The sequence below is a fragment of the Gambusia affinis genome, linkage group LG11 (assembly GCF_019740435.1).
Source record: "Gambusia affinis linkage group LG11, SWU_Gaff_1.0, whole genome shotgun sequence".
Taxonomy (NCBI): domain Eukaryota; kingdom Metazoa; phylum Chordata; class Actinopteri; order Cyprinodontiformes; family Poeciliidae; genus Gambusia; species Gambusia affinis.
Window position 1 is genome coordinate 14,696,523 of NC_057878.1, and position 18,530 is coordinate 14,715,052.

An 18,530-nucleotide genomic window follows, 5' to 3' on the forward strand; every position below is an offset into this window, starting at 1 on the left:
ATAATATTAATAAACATTGCTTTTTGACATTTTACAATAAAACAAAGGTGTCCTGAGAGCAGCCTGGATAAACCTGTTTAAAAACATCAAATTTTCAAATGGAAACACTAAGTGTTGGCTTGATTTGAGCAGCAATGCATCCTGTTAATCCTGAGACAAAACTCACTGTACTTTTTCAGAAAAAGTCGCATAATTAACATAGAAATAAGTAAAAATTTGACAAAAACATCACTTGAGGATTCTTTGTTCTGATGGGAACGCTGAAGCTGAGTGCCAAAGACAGACCACCATTTGTCCAACTCCACTCTGTAAACACATAGGCTTCCCCCATTGGCTGCCTTCTCTCTGAGCACAGACTCGGTGTACACTACCAGTTAAAGAAACGGTACACATAAAAAGCTGGCAAATAACCTCCTCCCTACTGATAATAGTTACTTGATGAAAGTTATCTGAATGTGTGCACATAGTTGTATTCCAGATGTTTAAAAGTAGGGAAATTTTGGTAAGAAGAAAAATAGTTGCCATAAAGAATTGCAGCAAATCTGTGCTGAACATGTACATGACCACCACATCTACAAGTTCAGATGCTGAGGAATTTACAATGTTAAAAATACCTTAAATATTCTTTCCTCTATGGTTTAAATCCATGAATGAGACAAATTTAAGCCCTCCGTTAAGCTTTCCATAGTTTCCTTATAAAAATGTTGTAGGACTAAATTAAATAAGAATAGTGTGGAACTGGATCAAAGTATTTTCTAAGTCTTGAAGGAAACAGACTGTTAAAAAACTTCATATTTTAAGGCTGTACTACCTTCCCTGCTGTCTACATGATGCTATCTGAATTTACCAAGCAAGTCACCCCAATCGGAGCACTTTATGCTTGTACGTATATGCAGGATGTCCAAGTTTAAATTTTCTCCCCTGTAAAGATAACCTACTACAACTGATGTAGTTGCATTTATAAAATGCGGCAAAAAATTAGCTGTGAAATCTTAAAAACAACCAGTGAAAAGCAGGTAACTGATGGGATTTACATGGTTGTGTTATTAGGAAATAGTGAATGATCTGCGAACTGCTAGGTGAGAAAACAGGCATGCAGATAAAAAGGTAAGTACTACTGGAACATGTAGCTGGTTGTTGGAGCTGCCAAGTGAGAAGTGATCAGTTATAGGTGGGTGGAGTTTAACAAAAGGCGGACTGTCTATAATGCAGTTTGTGAAATCTAATAACGGTAGACTTTGGTTTGGCACTACAGACGCAGACAACATCGTCTCCACTTGGTTCAGATAGAGAACAATAACAAGACAGGTGTGTTTGTTATGTTTTAAATACTGACATGCATTTAGAAATGTGCCTTCTCTACTTGTACAGTGCAACATATGCCGAATGCTTCCCTTAAAACAAACATGATGTGGTGCTTTAAACGTTCTGTTTCCAAGACTCTCCAATAATTGCTGTCTGCCAGTAGAGCTTCAAGCTGCGGGTTTCTGGCTGCCCTTTCACAATTAAATCCTTTGCTGAGTTTGTGAGATTTTTACCGACTTCAGAAGCAGAAATGACATCTCTGAAAATATCACATCCTCTTCATCCGGCTGGGGAGGTAACACTCCACAGCTATGTTTAGCTGGAACTGCCTGTCTTCAAGCTTCACAGGTGGCCTGCGTGCAAAAAGGTGCTGCCTGCTTCCTCTTCACCATGCTTCTGGCAGACGCTAAAGTTCATCGCGCCGGTTCTCTGCTGCAGGAAAGGAATGTCGAAAATGAGCACTTAATATGAGAGAAAAATATAAAAAATCTAGATGTGAAAAAGGTTAAGTCGTGCTGAGGAATAACAGACAAAGGCTGCAGTTTGATTAATACAACAGGAAAGCATTGTGGAAGGACATCTTTTCCCTCCTCCTTTACCTTTCTTACGTAGTGAGGGGGTTGGAGTCTGTTCCTGGACTCGTCTCAGCATTTCTTTTATCTCCTTGTCATAATCTACCCACTCAGGCACGATCCTCGCTGCAGCCATCAGCTTGGGCTCTTTGGTTTTAGGATTATTACACTGCACCAGAAAAACAGACCAACACATCGCTCACACATCACCAGTGGCACTTTGTCCGAACAGGTCAGCTCCCCAGTCCACGGGCAGTCTGCGACGGGCATTTGCACCTAATTTGATTTCCAATTTGGTTAAAAGGACATTACGCCCGTTCTTGTGTCTGAGTAACCAAGTGGTGACCTACACCGCAGTGAGACAATGCTTCCTATTTCAGTCTGCTGGAGCACATCCAGTAATTCTCCAAATTAGTTTAGGACACTGCAGGATTGCCTGGTTGCCTGCTAAATGCCAAGTGCCTTGTGGACATTAGTGGATGGGAATACACTCAAACATTATAGTGCCTCAGCAGATACAATGCACTGCAACATGAAAGGTAAAAAGGACTTTGTAGAAAAAAACAAAAACAAAAAAACAGACTAAATCTGATTAGAGAAATAGAAAATCCAGAGTTAACTTTAAGAATTTACCTCTTTATTGCATGAATGGACATCTATATAAATATGTGTATTTGTTAAATTAGTAACTGATAATTTACAATAGATGAAAAAAGTCAAATTGTATCACAATGCATTGGTTAAGGTTATAAATGAATTGCATCTTTTTATGCAGGTATGAACCATTAAAGTCTGTATGTTTACTGGATGTTGTGTGAACTCAGAGATTTGGGAACCCAAAGCATTTCTCATGTCTTTGTTGCTTTTGTATTCAAGTTCAATTTTATTGTTTCAGTGGTGAATAACTGCATGTAAAATAATTTCTTACTAGACTGTAATTTGTAATTTGTCTATTACAGTAAAATAAATAGTTTTTTCATGTTTCATCCTCTCAGCGCTCTCAGATTAAATCAGATTTAGGACAATGAATATCTTATTTTATTAGGGATTTTTAAATAACACCCTACATTTGAATGAATTATCAGTGACGTCTAAGGAAGAACACCTTAGTGAATAATCCTTTTAACTAATTATTTCAATATTGACCAAAATTATCAGGCTTTTTTATGTTTCATATGGTCAAGCTGCCTTAGGTAAAGGTCAGAAATAGATATCAAAATTCTATGTTTATCAACAAAAGGTTAAAGACCAGAGGGATTAAAACACTTTAAATGTTGCGGCTGCAGGACTCACCAGATCGATAGTCTTAGCTGTAACTTTAGAGGCATCATCACACCATGTCTCACACCACAGCCACTCCTGAGGAAGAGACTTAATGGCCACCTGATGAATCATGTTATTAGGAAGGTCCTAAAAAAATGACAAAGCAAATGATTCAATCTTTTATAAATCCAAATCCATATGAATGACCTGTTACTTATTCTCTATTGAATTTCATGGATGAGTTTATGTACCTGGTCCAGGTTTGACAGACTGTTTGGGTCCTGGCTTAAAGCTTGATACTGACCCCTCAGTCTGTCTCCAGCTGCAATTTTACGGAACTTCTTTAAATCCACCACATAGAGCGCGCTGGGAGAAACGGCAAAGGAAAAAGATGAGACGGGGTCACGTCTCTGCATTTTACTGTTATATTCAATAAATTAAAATATACGCTCAACTGAGGCTGGGATCTCACCAAATAAAAATGTGTGTTCTATTGGTTTGATGTAATAATACAATCTTAAGGTGTAACAATCTATGTGTTTCACATGGTGACATGACTATGTCTCAATTTTGTTTAGGACACTGTTTCACAGAAAACTAACACTGCACATCACTTTGAGCACACGATCCCCACAATGTAACATCTCGGTGGCAGCATCATGCTGAGGGAATGCTTTGCTTCAGCAGGGTTTAGGGAAACTAGCCAGAGTTGACAGAAAAAAATAAATAAATAAAACATAAATACAATCCAAAAACCAACTCAAAAGCACTAAACACATAAAGCAAATAACTAATTATTTGTATTTTTCTTGAACTGCTAAAAAAAAAAAAAAAGCACACACTGTAATGACAAAAAACAAACAGAAGATGACAACTAGATGTATACTTTGTATATTCGGATATCTTTTTTTTATTATTATTATTTTGAACTCAGACTTTCTTCTTAAATGTTTTTTGTTGCATTTTCAGGTCAGCCAATATGTATTAATTTTAATTTATCAAATAGATGAATTGGTAACGCAGACATGGCATAAAGATATGCTGCCTTAAATTTTCTGTGTGCCCTGAACACATACAAAAACTATAAGCCAAATCTGGGGTGGGACGATAGAACCATGTAGGCAGTGTTTGCTAACCCGCTGAAGTCCTGCAGCTCCGTTCTTCTTTCTCACTGACTTGGCCTTGGAAAATATTTGCCAATTAGGTCAAGTTTATCAGCCACACTCATCTCTCTCTCTCTCCTTTTTTTGGCATGCTGGCTAATTTAACCTGCTCCTCTTTATTCCTTTCAAATAACAAGGGGCCGCTCGTACTTCCCCTTAGTATGCAAGATATCAAACTGACCCAGTCTAACATTTCACTGCGCACCTGTGGCTGTGAAGGCGGCAGCACTGCTATGCCTTATGGGGCAAAAACATATTCCGACCACCGGCCAGTTCACCCTGACACAGACCAGCCGTTCGTAAAACCTCCCGAATCTCCTGATGGCCAATTCTCTCCTGAAAATACCCAAGTATGCTGTTGTTAATAACACATTTCAAGACATGTTGCAGGTACCAGTCCCAGCATCTACCACTATTCTAAATGAGCTTGGCAAATTCTCAGCTTGAGAAATATGCAATAATCCAACTTATTGCTCTATTTATCACTACAGCAATAAATGAAGTTGTACAGTTACGATGCCATAAACAAAATGAAGCCCTGCCTCTAGAAACAGTTTGCATTAAATCGACGATGTAGAAAATTTACAAACATTTTTTTTTTCTTTTATTTCACATTGGTAACTCCAGTTTGTTTAAACAAGTATTAGGAGATAGACTAGCCTTATATAAATAATCAAAGATAACTGCCTAAGAAAAATATTTGCAATTTGACTGCTGAAATAGTGTAAATACATATTTTAGAGAATTAAATTAATATTTTAAAAAGCATAAATGTGCAGCCACTAAATGTTGTCTTCTGTCTTAATAATGTCCTGCTTTCTCTGAAAAAGTAATTGGCATTTTGCACAGATCTTCATTTCGGTAGCGTCTAGCTGAGAGAGGTAGCTGCACATGTGTGAAGTTTGTCTCACAGGAGATATCAGACTCCTCTTTTTTTATGGGTATAGAGGCTGTGGAGAGCAAACAGCAGAAACACTGCAGGCTGATAACCGCTATCTTGATACCGATTATCTCTGATTGGAGTTCTTGGTTTTGTCATACCAGCCAACAGATACAAAAAGAAAAACCTGAGCGTTTTGTACACTCTCATCTGCAGTTGTGTGTAGGACACAAGCAGCTCAGGATTAAGATCGTTGGAGTCTGAAAGATGCAGAGAAATGACCGTTTTTTTTCCGTCCTGCCATCAGCCTGTGGTGAAGCAGAGACTTAATTTGTCTCAGTTCATCCACCGTCTGCCAGCTGATTTCCCTTCAATGTGACACAGGAAGACGGCAAAACCGCACACTGTGTGAAGAGTATCTAATAAAGATTTTGAATGATGAGTTCAAATATTAATCATACATTACTTTCCTCAATATTTAATTTAAAAATATTTAATTTATTGTGGATTTTCTCCCATTCACACATCTGCAATGTCATACATAAAGAATTAAGCAGACACACGCATCCTCACAGATGACTGAATTTTGCACCTTGACCACAAGCTCTTGAGATAATCCTAGTAAAATCTACAAATATTTAGCATTGCTGAAGTCAAAACCTTCCAGAAACAACTTTTTTTCCCCTTTTTTATCTACTACAAAACCAGTTTTGATGTGTGTCTGAGATCCCTGTCCTATGTGTTCCTATAGGACAGGGATGATCAGGAGTAGTCCAGGAATCAGCTTAACAGGAAGTGGAAACTATTGCAGCAGCAGAATCACCGTGCACAATAAAACAAGCTATGCTAGCCTATAAGACAAACAGAGGGGTGGCTAATTAATAAAGAAGACCCTGCTCTGTGAACACAACGGTGAAGCAACTAAAATTTGCATTTGCTCAGGTGCTCAGATTGACAAGATTAAGTCAGTCCGTCCATGAACGCTTCTTCTTGTAGAGACAAGAGGCAGGGTACACCCAGGACAAATCGCTAGTTCCAAGTCAAAGTCCTTCTCAAAAAAAGGACTGACTATAACAAGAGTCATTAAGGACTAAGGTATTTGTTCATAGAAGTAAAGATAATGCATTCTAATCTTTGAATCCTGCAAAAACTGTCATTCATCATGGTGGCAGAATTGTGCTGTTGGGGTAAGATGTCCAGGAAAACCTTCAGTCCATTGAACAGGTGTCATTTACCTGATGTGATATTTCCTCTGTCCAAGATGTGAGGCCCAGTACCCGCTCTTCCAAAAGCGATACCCCTCCATTTCTCTGCGACTGTCACAAAACGGTGTGTAGCCATAGGGAGCTCCCTGTAAATCCAAGTCCCTCAACTCTTTTAAATCAGCCCGAACAATCTGGGTTCGGTGTGTGTGTGTTGAAGAGAAAGAGAGAGAGAGAAAGCAAAAACTCTGGTAAGTACAGAAAAGACTGATGACACTTGAGAGAGTTTCAAAATCTCATCAAATCTTCACACCAGCAGTGAGACTCATACGAAACGAGTCGGGCTTTAAATCACACAGTGCTGTGAAGCTCTTAGAAAAGTCCATACCTGGTCGGCGTCTACAAAAATGATCTTGTCCACAGCTAAAGGGAACAGAACATCCAGGAAGAGGATCTTGTATCCCCAGATAATGCGCTGTTTCTCCGTCTGCTGGTGGAGCCAGCGGGGCCACTTGTACTGCACTAACTCATACTGAAAGCCATACGACTTGGCCATGTGAGAAATGGTCTCCTACCAAAGACCAAAAGGATATAGGAGAGGTTAAAAGATTTCTCTACATGGTGTATTTTCTATTTAGAACATGTCAGACTCTCTACACATTTTCTTCTTTGGAATTCCATTGTTTTTCAGCTTGATAACTTTTGTTACAGGGTCTGAATGAAAAAAAAACAAAAAAACATTTCCTAGTTGCGTTTTATCTTTTATGTGCTCCAAAAACCATTAAAAAGCACAATCCTGAATTTGTCATTATATTGGTAAAGGGAAATTTATTTGTTTTAACTTGTAACTATTTCCCATTTTTCATGTGATATGTTATGTCCAGTGATGCGTACAAAAGGATGAATAAGGGAAAGGAGGGAAGTGTGTCATATATGTTATATGTCTGTAAGCTGTGGGTGTGAGAAATGTTATTTATGTAGCTGCATGTATTTGTCATGCTATACTTTATGTGAGACACATAAGATATATGTCTGAATATGTAATAAAGACAATAAAGGGCTAAAGAAATTGTTATATTGCTCAAACATTCAAAGTCTGTGCTGCTGGTTTATGCATTTAAAGATTAAAATAGCAGGAGTTCTTAATTTATGTGAATTTAATGAATAAAGGGGAAAAAAAATGCCAATTTTCTGAGTACAGAGTTGATTGAGGAATAAACTGATCTATTGATTAATTCATCCTTAATATGTTTCTCAATATTGTAGCTGTGCTGTGGTATATCACATATAAAAAAAAACAATTTAAAAAGAACCTAAAACAAATAGCTTTTTTATTCTTCAATATATAATTTAGAATTTTTTAATTTGTTTTCCATGAAGTCAATAAAATAATTGAAAACCCAAGCTTTTTTCTACATACCATTTTCCACGGTGTAATTTCTCGATGTTTTCATCAGTACATAAGCATTATGTTATGTTTTAATATAACATATTATATAAATAAAATAAAGTATTTATATTTATTTATACAAAATATATAAATAATACCTTATTATTTATATGTTTTCAAAATCAGCTAAATATCTGAATGCGAATCACCAATCAGAGCCAATCAACTAATAATTGGCTAATTCCGAACTTTGTAAACATGCATATGTGCTGTAGTAAATCAAAGATGAAGTGCCATTTAAAAAGGCAAAAATCTAAAATGGTTGTTCTTCAAATAATGAAATAAGTAACAAAGTCTGAAAATGCTAGCAGTTTTCCACACTCTTTTTTTTTTTTATATATATATATTTTTTTTCCACTCTTTAAAAATATGACATTTCTCCAAATAAAACAATGACATAGCAAAGAAACTAATACCTTGAAAGAAGGTGAGAGGTAGTTTTTAAGGAACCAGAACTTGACAGGTGTGTTTGTATGCCGAAGAACGGACAACATCATTATTCTGAAAGAGAGGTGGGATATGACAAGATTAACTTTCAGGATCAGACAAAATGTAATTCACAGTGCAGAGCTTGAAAGGGAAGAAACTGACCTCAGAAATCGCTCGTACAGATGACCGGAGGCCACAGAAAATACGTTAAGAATATCTTCCTTTTTCTTCTCTCCTACATCCTTCTTTGAGCCACCACCTGTGATGCTGTAGATGAAACCAGAATACGTGAGTAGGCGGCAATGATTCATGACGACTTTTCATATGGAGGCAACAAATCAAAATTTCTGCTGTAGCAACCATGCTTTCATAAAGCCAGCGGAAATTATTGTTATAAAAGGCAGAAGAAACAATTTCAAAACAATTTTAAAACAAATCATGCAGCACTGAGCAGCTGATGTGTTTTCTTAAAACAAAATAAAAATAATGAGGGTGGAAGTGGTGTGGAAGTCAACAAATCTGACATGATTTGAGACATTTCAACTCCCGCTGATGCTCATCTAGCACGCTGAAATTAGTTGTTCAAACAGCTTCTGAAAACACACATATATATTCCTATGTTTATATCTTCTCATAAAATGGAAAAAGAAGAACATGCATGCAATGAGTCAACAAAAAAATTATTGGTATGAAGGTTTACATGGAGCCAAATTTGTTAAACACCTCTTTGTGCTATAGGAGCTTCTACTTGTCTCTGCCACACCAGGAAAAATGCATTATCTTCCATTCTAGTAAATTAGATTAGGACCATCAGTGCCTCTCAAGCCTTATACATACAGTTCACTCTATGCCACAATGTACCATCATTACACCAATAGTGTATAAATTCAAGACTATTTTATGCTAAGGAGAGACCGATCCTTTGTGACATACAGAGTTGTGAGTAAATTTAGAGCAATCTACTTTTAATTTATTTTCGTTTGTTTAAAGTCTTGGAGTATTTATGTATTTTAAGGAAAGACATGTATGGAAAAATCCAGAACACAGTTGAACATCTTACAGAACCACCTTGACCAGAAATAGGTTGAAGTATTTACATCTTGCTTGGAAAACTGGGACTGCCTTTTGTCATTTGGCAAATATAAATAATCTATTAATCAGATGAGGGATTCCTCAGAAACTGCTTAGTCCTTTAAATTCAGTAAATAAAACAATAATGTTTCCTATACAGACCGAAGATTAATTAATCAATTAAGTTTGATCATGTTTTAGCTATCTGTTATACATTAGAAATGTATATCTTATTTCTAAATGATGCAAATTTTTTTCTACAATTTAATTAATGTCTTTCATACAATTTCCCTAATGTTTGCTTTGTTATTTTTCTGTAAAACCCTTTGTATTGCTCTATGCATGAATGTTGCTATAATTAATTTGATCTGCATAGTAAATTTCTGGAAGACCTTATTATAGAGGAATTCTGGTCTACTCTGCTTTACAACATTCCTTCTGTTAAATGAGGTTTGCAGACATTCTTCATGCACAATTCTCTTAAGGCCCAACCACAGCATTTCAACAAAGGTAAGGTCAATACTGTAACTGGAATATTGGAGGATTTCAGTTATTCTGTTGTAGATTGGTTGCTGTGGTGTTGATGTCTTCATTTTGACCAAGTATTTACAAATGGACTCTTGTTTGACTGTAGGATGCTTTGGTGTGTAAAACAGTGCATGGCTGCAAGGTGGTCCAGGACTTAACCTTATTTCTAATAAGGTTGTGGTGACATGGTGATTTACATTACGGTTAAATATCTGTAGTCATTTCTCATCTCCCTAAAGGACATTGTTTTAAAAGTCATGTGGCATTGCAAACCTAAGTTGTGCCAATATGTATTTTTAAGGGTGGACAGTTTCTTTTGAAAATCATTAAAACATGTCATACCAATTTAGTTTTTTATCATTTGTACCGGTATTTTAAAATATAAGATGCTTACTAGAGGTTCAGACGGACCTCTCAGGTTTTTTGAATAATTAGTTGTTTAAAACCATTTGTAATGTCTTCCTTTGGCATTGTTTTAGCATACATCAATCCATCAACTGGGTGAAAACCCAGCTTTTTTTGAGGTGGTTGCACTGGCAGGTGATTAGTTGAGTGCTGTAATTAGCTGCTACCTACCCTCTTGAATCCTTTTCTGTGTCTGTATATTTCACCTAAGCCGATTATAAATTCAAGTTTAAAGTGACATTTTCTTTTCAATACACTTGGAATTGATTATATCAGGAGTGTTGTAAAAACAAAGTTTTACAAGGAGATCTGACAAGTCATTGACTTTTTAAACACATTCACAAAGTCCCGACTGCTCAAAGAAATTATTTCAATTAAATGTGATGCAGTGCCTTTGGGACAATTTTATTGAATCATTTTTTGGTTGAATTAGACTGATAATCTGATGCAGAACAGATAATGACGTGATTAAAAAAGGAAAAGGGTCTAAATTGCACGGATTTCTTTAAAGAACTGACGGAAGTGTGCGCAAGTCCAGCACAATTAATTGCATAGCTGATGTATCAGCAACTTTTATAGTGGATTGTTAAAGTCGTTTATCAGGGAAAAATGTGCTGCTTGCAGTTTTTCAAATGTGAAGATAGACCGGAACAGAACAATTTTACAGAGTAATATCGACGTGAACTCAATAGTTAAATGCATAAAAAATAAAGATTAAAAGGGATGCCTGGGAGCATTATCTTAAACTGACTTGCACAGAACATTTCAACAGGAGACAGGACAAAAAAAAACTTTGATCATCCTGTAGCCGATGAGTCTATAGATCACTTTTAGGTTGGAAAATAGACTAAAACGTGTTGTGTGAGATAACAGCAGTCTGAAGTAAAATCTAGAGGACACTTTCAAACTAGCGAACACATTAACGTGTCCTTAAAGAGCAACGGCTCATGATTCAAGGCACATTTAGCGGACAGAAATCAGGACTTGTGCTGGAGGCTAGATGTGTCTGCAGTCAGGCCGAGTGTCCTTGTCTGTAACGGACTGCTGATGAGGGAAGGGGTGTCTCTCCCACACTCAATCACAACCACGGCTTCAGCCCCGAGGCTCCAAGAAGACACCAGGGAAAGTGTAGGGAGGGGTGGGAGAACAGTGTCCTCTAAAACCTGACACCAACGTTATGCAAGTTATTTCAACATAAACTCTGCCGTGGTTTAGAATAATTAACAACTTTTATACATTTGCTAATATAATGAGAATTTTACTTCCATTATTCTTCAAAGTTTGCTTCTCTGCAGCGACACACTTGGTCTCTCTTCAGCTGAACAGTTGGCTAAGCCACCGCACATCAGTGGGGTCTCACGATGTCAACGGCCTAAGATGAATAAGCCAGCCATTATGAAGGGACTTCAGCCCAACAATGGGGTCCCTCAGATAAGCAGATTTAGAGGGTCAGGTGAGAGCCTGTTTGGCTGAATCACCCGAGATAATCTGGACCACAGAGCTCTGGCTAAATCCACAACTGTGGTCAACACCAGCTGGGCACAACATCCCTTTCTCCAACACTACAAACAAGCAACAAAATCTATCTGCAATATTTATTCAAATATTTACTCTGAAATTACAAAGTACTGATACCCCCTACACTTTACTAAAATTACAAGAAATGTGCTACAAAAACAATTCAAAGTGTTTGCTTGTGCTCAGCATAGATTCAATTAATGGTTAAATAATACTTCAAGTGCCTTCCAAAATTATTCATACCCCAGAAATTGTTACAAACTTCAAAATATTTTATCTGACTTTAAACAGACCGTAGAGCTGCACAATATGTTGAATCAGTCGTTATCACAATGTCAATGAGTGCGATACTGGAAATGCAAAGGACTGTTCGGTGCAATATTTGGTCAAATACTATATTTCAAGGGTTAAGTTTATGGCTGATGGGGTGGACAGATTCCTTTTCCACTAAGTTTATGAATGGCTGGGATGGTGAAACACAAGGAGAGTGGTGGAGACGTTGAGTTAAGGTAAAGAAAGACGAGTTAGAAAAATGTGGGTTAATAGTAAAGACATAATTTTAGCCATTTTAAGATAATAATGCAAAAAGTAGTAGCTACATAAAACTTTGTATTCAGCCTGTTTTACTCAGTAAAATCCAGTGTTGTTTTACAGCCTGTTTTACTCAGTAAAATCCAGTGTTGTTTTACAATTTGCCTTCATGTAAATTAATCTCAGTATAAATACATATTTCATTTTTTTATGAAGGTTCATTACCGTATATTAGTCAACAAACAGCTTCACCCAGATCAAGGAACACAGCACACATGTTCGAGATTAAAATATGGAGTTTAAAGCTAAGTGAAGATATAAAATAACCTCCCAAGATCTCTGACCACCGTTCAATCCATCATTTGAAAATGTAGTACAGCAAGTCTCCAATCCTAACAAGATTTAGCTATGCATGGTCTTAAAAAAGCCTTAAACAGAGAAGCAGTCAAGAGTGTCATTGTAACTCTAAAAGAGTAGAGGCTTCTGGCCTTTATGGAAGAGTAATAAAGCAAAAGTGATCATTGAAATAAAGCTATAATGAGTCCTTTAAGTGAGGTCACAAGAAACTGAATTAATGCAACTCATCACAATGTTTAGTAGAGTGGCACATAAAAATGAAAGCAACACATAAACTTGACATGTTAATGAATTTAACAAAGGTTTATGTGTTAAAGGGGTTCCAGCAAGACTGCCTACCTTTTCTCAAAAGTGCTCCAAACACTTCAAACAGCAAGCATTAAATAAGGAGACGGGATAACACGGTTAGGAAATGCTGGGAAATCACGCAAATGCACACACATACCTACAGTAGCACATATTTTTTGCAAGACTAGATCTTACAGCATAGTATTGCAGTCTTGATCCAGGGGAAGGGTAAGATCTCCTGAAACCATGTTGTATAATTGACAAACGAAAGCTACATGAGCAAAACTATCAAAGAACTCAGTTTTTTCCCTGCCTGAAAGCTGGACAGACAGTTTAAAACTAACTGGAGTTTCTCATATTAAAGATGACTTTGAACATACCTTACTATGGAGTCCCATATGCCTTTGCTTTCACTAGTTTCACTCAAAAGGTCTTCATTAATCATCTCTGCCTTTTTTTGCACCTGTAAGTAAACACATAAATATTAGGCTTCAACAGGTTTTATCAAGCGCTGGCTAAAAGTTTTCCAACACTCATGATTTGTGAGTGACGGGAACATCACAGAAAGAAGAGGAGAAGAGAAGCTAAATATAGCACATGTCTAAGAAACTTTCTCACCCTGACTTTGACGATCTTACTGTGGAAGCTGTTTAGCACAACTATTACATCCTCAGCATCAGGTGGGGAATCAGTTCCATCATGCCTGGAAAGAAAAAAAAAAATATATATATATATAAAATCACATAAAGCACATAAACTTGTGGTTGCAAAATAACCGCTAGAAAATTTTAAGGGGGGTGGACAAGATAAACTGCAAGGCCCTGAATATTGTGATCAGAAAATCACTTGCTCTTTTACTTTCAGTTACTATTTCAGTCAAATAAAAGAGGTATTTTCCAAACAGAGACCTGCAAATGTAAAGGCATTACATTGTGTCAATTTCCATCCTTTAGCCATGGCAACACAGACAAATAAAGCAACACTATAGGCTCTTACAATAAGGGAAAGTACAGTCGTTAATGGACAGAGTCCTAACAGACACGGAGAGCACGCACTTAAAGCGGTTACTGGGACAGCTGCCAGGGTCAAAAACCAGACCATTTTCATTACCCTCAATTCTCATTAAGAATCGCCTCGCCATTATTTTGCCCATCACTACTTCCCAGCCGTGCTGTATATACTGGTAGATTTAATGAGAAAGTCTGTACAGTATTGATTGTGTTATGCAGCCTTTCACTGTAATCGTTTTAGGACTGATTTGCCTAGTGGACAATGTATTTTGGCAGACCGAATCAGCAAGGTTTAATGGTGAACCACTGTAGAACAAACCAGAGGTTGAGATGAGCAATTTACTATGATGCACCGCTAGCCATTACAACTCCAAATGCTTACTAAAGGCAAAAAATCTAACCTTATCACTATGATAAATGCCCCCTCCACAGTGGACCTAAGGAAAATCCCTCTCCCACATGCTCAAGCGCTGCTTGTGTTTTCCCTCTTCTGTTGTCACCAGTGCAAATCAGCCTTCAGGGCTACGTTAGAAAGCACCAGAGATCAATCTGTATCCCTGCAATGAGAGGGGGAGAGTTGGTCATCTCATTCATCGCTGTCAAAGCAAGGCGGGGCAGTAACACGGGCTGGAGGAGGAAAATGCACACTCTGGGACTTGGGAACACAGACGCTCCCAATAGGCTCTGATCGGCCACCTAACCAGAGCAGAGTGCCGCTAACCACAAGAATAATGACCCTGCCAAGGTGAAAAATGACATCACCTCTTAGCTTCACCTGGAGGATTGGGGGATAAATCTTGGTTGTCTGATATGATTCCAGAGGAACCGAGGGCTGTATATGCCCTAAATCTTAGGTGAAGTTAGCCAAAGAGGATGATATCGGTGATTGTGAAGACAAACAGCCAGTGCCCCCTCACACATAGCACAGGTCAGAGTGTACATACTTTCATCCTGGGCATCCACCTAATTAATTTTCTGCTTTTATTGACGCATTAAAATATTCTATTTTCAGGGAGCATTAAATACACAACAACTTCAATTAGGGCTGCAAAATTTGGAGAAAATATTAAATTATGATTTTACTTCTGAAAATGATATTATCAGTTACAAATATGTCAGAAACACCTTCCGTGAGTTTTAGAATCTCAGGCACTAAGGGATGACGCCAATTACAGGAAGTTACGAGTTCATGGATACGTTATACATATGTACCAAATTTCAAAAATGTGCATTTCCTCTTATCCAAATATTGTAAGAATTATATGGTCCTCAACATATAATATATGTTGACCATCATTCTGTTCATTGTTGTTTTGCATCTAAGTTAGGAGAAAGTTTGGAGATAACGTTCCCAACTGATATAGTCAAGGTTTTTTTACATGAAAAGTTAAAAAATGTGTAACTGTTCATGTTAAAAAGTTAAAAGTTTTTAACATAAATAACTTTCATGTTAAAAACACATATGTGTTTGACATTAAAAAAACGTGTGTTTTTATGTCAACGTAGTCTTTATGCGTTTGTATGTCAAAAAACACATAAAGGCTGCTTGTGGAATATTTAAAGCAGCAGTATATATTTTAACCTGTGTGGATTAGAAAAAAAAATCTGCCATAAATTCACACATTGTGTTTTCAAAAATTTGAATATTGTATCATCAAAGTCTTAACAAAACAAATTTAATGCATTGTCAGAAGAACAACAAAGACATTTACGCAAGTAAGTGAACATTTTCAGACCAGTAGTGAGAAAAGCCACAAATTGACTTATTCCTTCATTTTATTTAAAACAAATGGCTCAGATTCATTAAATAAACCCAAGAACAGAACAGATCCTATCATTCTGTCTTGGAAACTTGCTCGGTTGCATATAAATTTCACAAAAACAGATTCCACAGTCTGAGGAGGAAGCCATGAAGGTGACCATCTGCATCATCTCTCCAGTCTGTCTTCTCTTTAATAGCAGCCCTTTCCACCTACCCGTCTCTCCCTGCCTCTGTGTTGAGCAGAACTCCCCGCACTCATCAAAACCTTGCGATGCTACAGTGTCAGCAGCTCACCATGTTTCCATAGAGATGGGTTTCAGTAGGAAAGAAGAGACAGCCGAAAACCTTCCTTGAATCTGAGTTATGAAAACACCTGCTATACAGCCATTACTGCCTAATTTTGTGTTTGTAAACAATGACTAGGAAACTCACGTGATAATCTGATAGATGTCCTCTGATCTTCCTTTACGTAATCTTAGGATCCAGGCTCCTGGGTTGGCCTTCAGCTGGAAATACCCCTGCAAAGTTTTCTTCACTTTAGTCAAAGTCTTGTTCCAAGTTATACAACCAGAATCATATTTGATCTTCCCAACATAGTGCAAAAAACCTGGCAAGAATGCTGACCAGATTAGCCATGACAATAGTGTCATACATGAGCGGGTCCTGACTCATGCCCAGGGTGAACTGTAGTCCGCGAGGCGGCTGGCCAGTTGACAGGTCAAAGCAGTGGCCCTCCAGTAAGAGGTGCTCCAGTTCAAATTCTGCTGCTACAACCCCATTAACCTGTAAAGGACTATAAATTACAAAGCAACCAAACCCCTGGGAAGAGAGTACCCACACACAAAGAAATTAGTGGGTAGCAATGACTAAGCATCTCTATACCTCTTGCAAGTGGATGTTGTCCAGGTCGTGGAGACTGTGCTGTGCCTGCACCATCCAGCTCTCCGGTGTGATCATGTTAAGGGTAAGAAGGGGGGATTCTGGGAGCTCCGAGAAGCGGGCTACGGGCCCTGGAGACGCTGTGTCGTTGGCCAAGAAAGCCACGTCGGGCTCCAAAACAAATCTGTAAAAACTGTGAGGAAAACCAAACATAGCAAGCAAATCAGAAGATAATATAAAGCTTTAAACTTTTGAATCATTGTCTTTACACACTGTAGAGACACCAAAACTACACTCTAATGCAAGATATCAGATTATAACATGTTACAGTCATCAGTACAGTAGAGATTGGACCAGTTGTAGCGGCTCTGTCTACATCATTTGTTTAAAGGTGAGAGATCTAATGTTTTAACCACTTGTGCTGGTCACCCAACGACAAATGTGAACAAGTAAAGTTAAAAGTGTAAAAGTAACTGCAGGTTTATGTGTAGGGATGGAAAAGAGTTAACCTAAACAACTCATAGCTTTAAATACAACAAACAGTGTTTCTATAATTATTGAATCAGAGGGACTCAATGGAAGCTATACATTATTGCAAAAAGACTTCCCAATAATCTGTTACTTCTTATGACCTATCATATAAAACCTGAATGAAATATATTGAAGCAGTTGGTTCAGTGAGTACATGTTTCCAAGGCAGCGTAGATGAAAAAAAATATTACTAATTCTAATTGGTTTATACCTTAAAGCTTCTATTGCCTAGCAGGTGCATAAACATAATCCATATTCAAATGGTTGCTTTTCGCCTTAAGAGTAGATTTATCTACTTCTCCAGAGTGAGATGAGTGTGACAACTGCAGCACCAAAGAGTGGTGAGGGAACACTTATGGTTAGAAAAGCTTTTATCCAGCTCACCACAGGAAACAGATAGTCTTCATTTTATTGGTTGTGATTTGTGACTAGACATCAACAAAACTTTACTTCTTCTGTTAAGAGGTAGAGCAGTCAAGATAATTAAACAACTGATACAGAAACAGAATTCATGCACTCCTACTGGCAACAGACTCACCGCAGGTGGACTTTAACAGCACCATGCTTATGGCTATAAAAAACAAAATGAAGCAGTAAAGTAGCAACAGGCCCCGGTTAAAAGAAATTCCTAGTTAAATGAAAATAAATTGAAAAAAGTCACAATGGAAGAAACGAAAGGATCTTCGATACTCCTGTAGGCTAACTATTATTGTAATTTGTAATCTGGCAATAAGGCCAAAACTAGCAGCTAGTTTTAAAGAATTTGAGAACACTGTGATTTTGTAGAAATGCAGCATTTACACAACAGCTCAACTGGAGACATCCAGCTTATTTATCCCACACAAATGTATCAAGTTGCAATCTATGTCAATTACAGCCATTTCTCGCTCAAGGGGAGAGGAAGTTTATGGAGGAGGGATGGTGGAGACATGAATGATTTGTGGTCGACGGCTTGTTTCCATCAATAAAACTTCAGCAAGGAAATTCAGTTATATCCCCTGAGATTTCTGTGGACTAACTCTGCAAATGACTCAACCTACTACACAATAAAAATAAATAAATAAATCATATAATAGCCACATTCACCCCTGGGTCCAAATATTGATGGGGAGAAAAATAAAATCTACGTATCATTTTCTGTTTTCATTTGACTATCATTTTATCTCTCTCCCCTACATGGTTTGAACTGCAACAGTGAATGTTTGAAATTTGCTCAGAGATGCACATGGGGGCCCAAAGCAATAAGGCGGTGTTATTAAGCAGATTGCATCTGTGTAGCACTCTCTTACAAAGGGATCAAACGCAGCTGAAATGCTAAGACTGCGGCAACAAGAGGATACACAAACAAGCCAAACAGGAAAATTTAATTACTGCTGGAGCTGGAGC

The 18,530-nt window shown here is 37.5% G+C and overlaps 1 protein-coding gene across 5 annotated transcripts in view; it reads right to left on the reverse strand.

Annotated features, from left to right (window-relative positions):
* Positions 1 to 489: 489 nt before the first annotated feature.
* uggt2 (UDP-glucose glycoprotein glucosyltransferase 2) overlaps positions 490 to 18,530 on the reverse strand; it is a 41,396-nt gene continuing 23,355 nt past the window's right edge. For 3 of the 5 annotated variants that reach the window (XM_044130879.1, XM_044130876.1, XM_044130880.1), the window contains 13 exons: positions 16,617 to 16,806; positions 16,359 to 16,517; positions 16,167 to 16,252; positions 13,581 to 13,665; positions 13,343 to 13,425; positions 13,120 to 13,200; positions 8,427 to 8,531; positions 8,252 to 8,336; positions 6,774 to 6,956; positions 6,419 to 6,579; positions 3,392 to 3,506; positions 3,171 to 3,287; positions 490 to 2,046 (listed from right to left, as the gene is read on the reverse strand). In XM_044130879.1, the coding sequence (XP_043986814.1) occupies positions 1,795 to 2,046; positions 3,171 to 3,287; positions 3,392 to 3,506; positions 6,419 to 6,579; positions 6,774 to 6,956; positions 8,252 to 8,336; positions 8,427 to 8,531; positions 13,120 to 13,200; positions 13,343 to 13,425; positions 13,581 to 13,665; positions 16,167 to 16,252; positions 16,359 to 16,517; positions 16,617 to 16,806 (1,702 nt within the window). In that variant the 3' untranslated portion in view covers positions 490 to 1,794. Of the gene's footprint in view, positions 2,047 to 3,170; positions 3,288 to 3,391; positions 3,507 to 6,418; positions 6,580 to 6,773; positions 6,957 to 8,251; positions 8,337 to 8,426; positions 8,532 to 13,013; positions 13,038 to 13,119; positions 13,201 to 13,342; positions 13,426 to 13,580; positions 13,666 to 16,166; positions 16,253 to 16,358; positions 16,518 to 16,616; positions 16,807 to 18,530 lie in introns of all 5 variants that reach the window. The other 2 variants (XM_044130877.1, XM_044130878.1) reach the window with 2 other exon arrangements.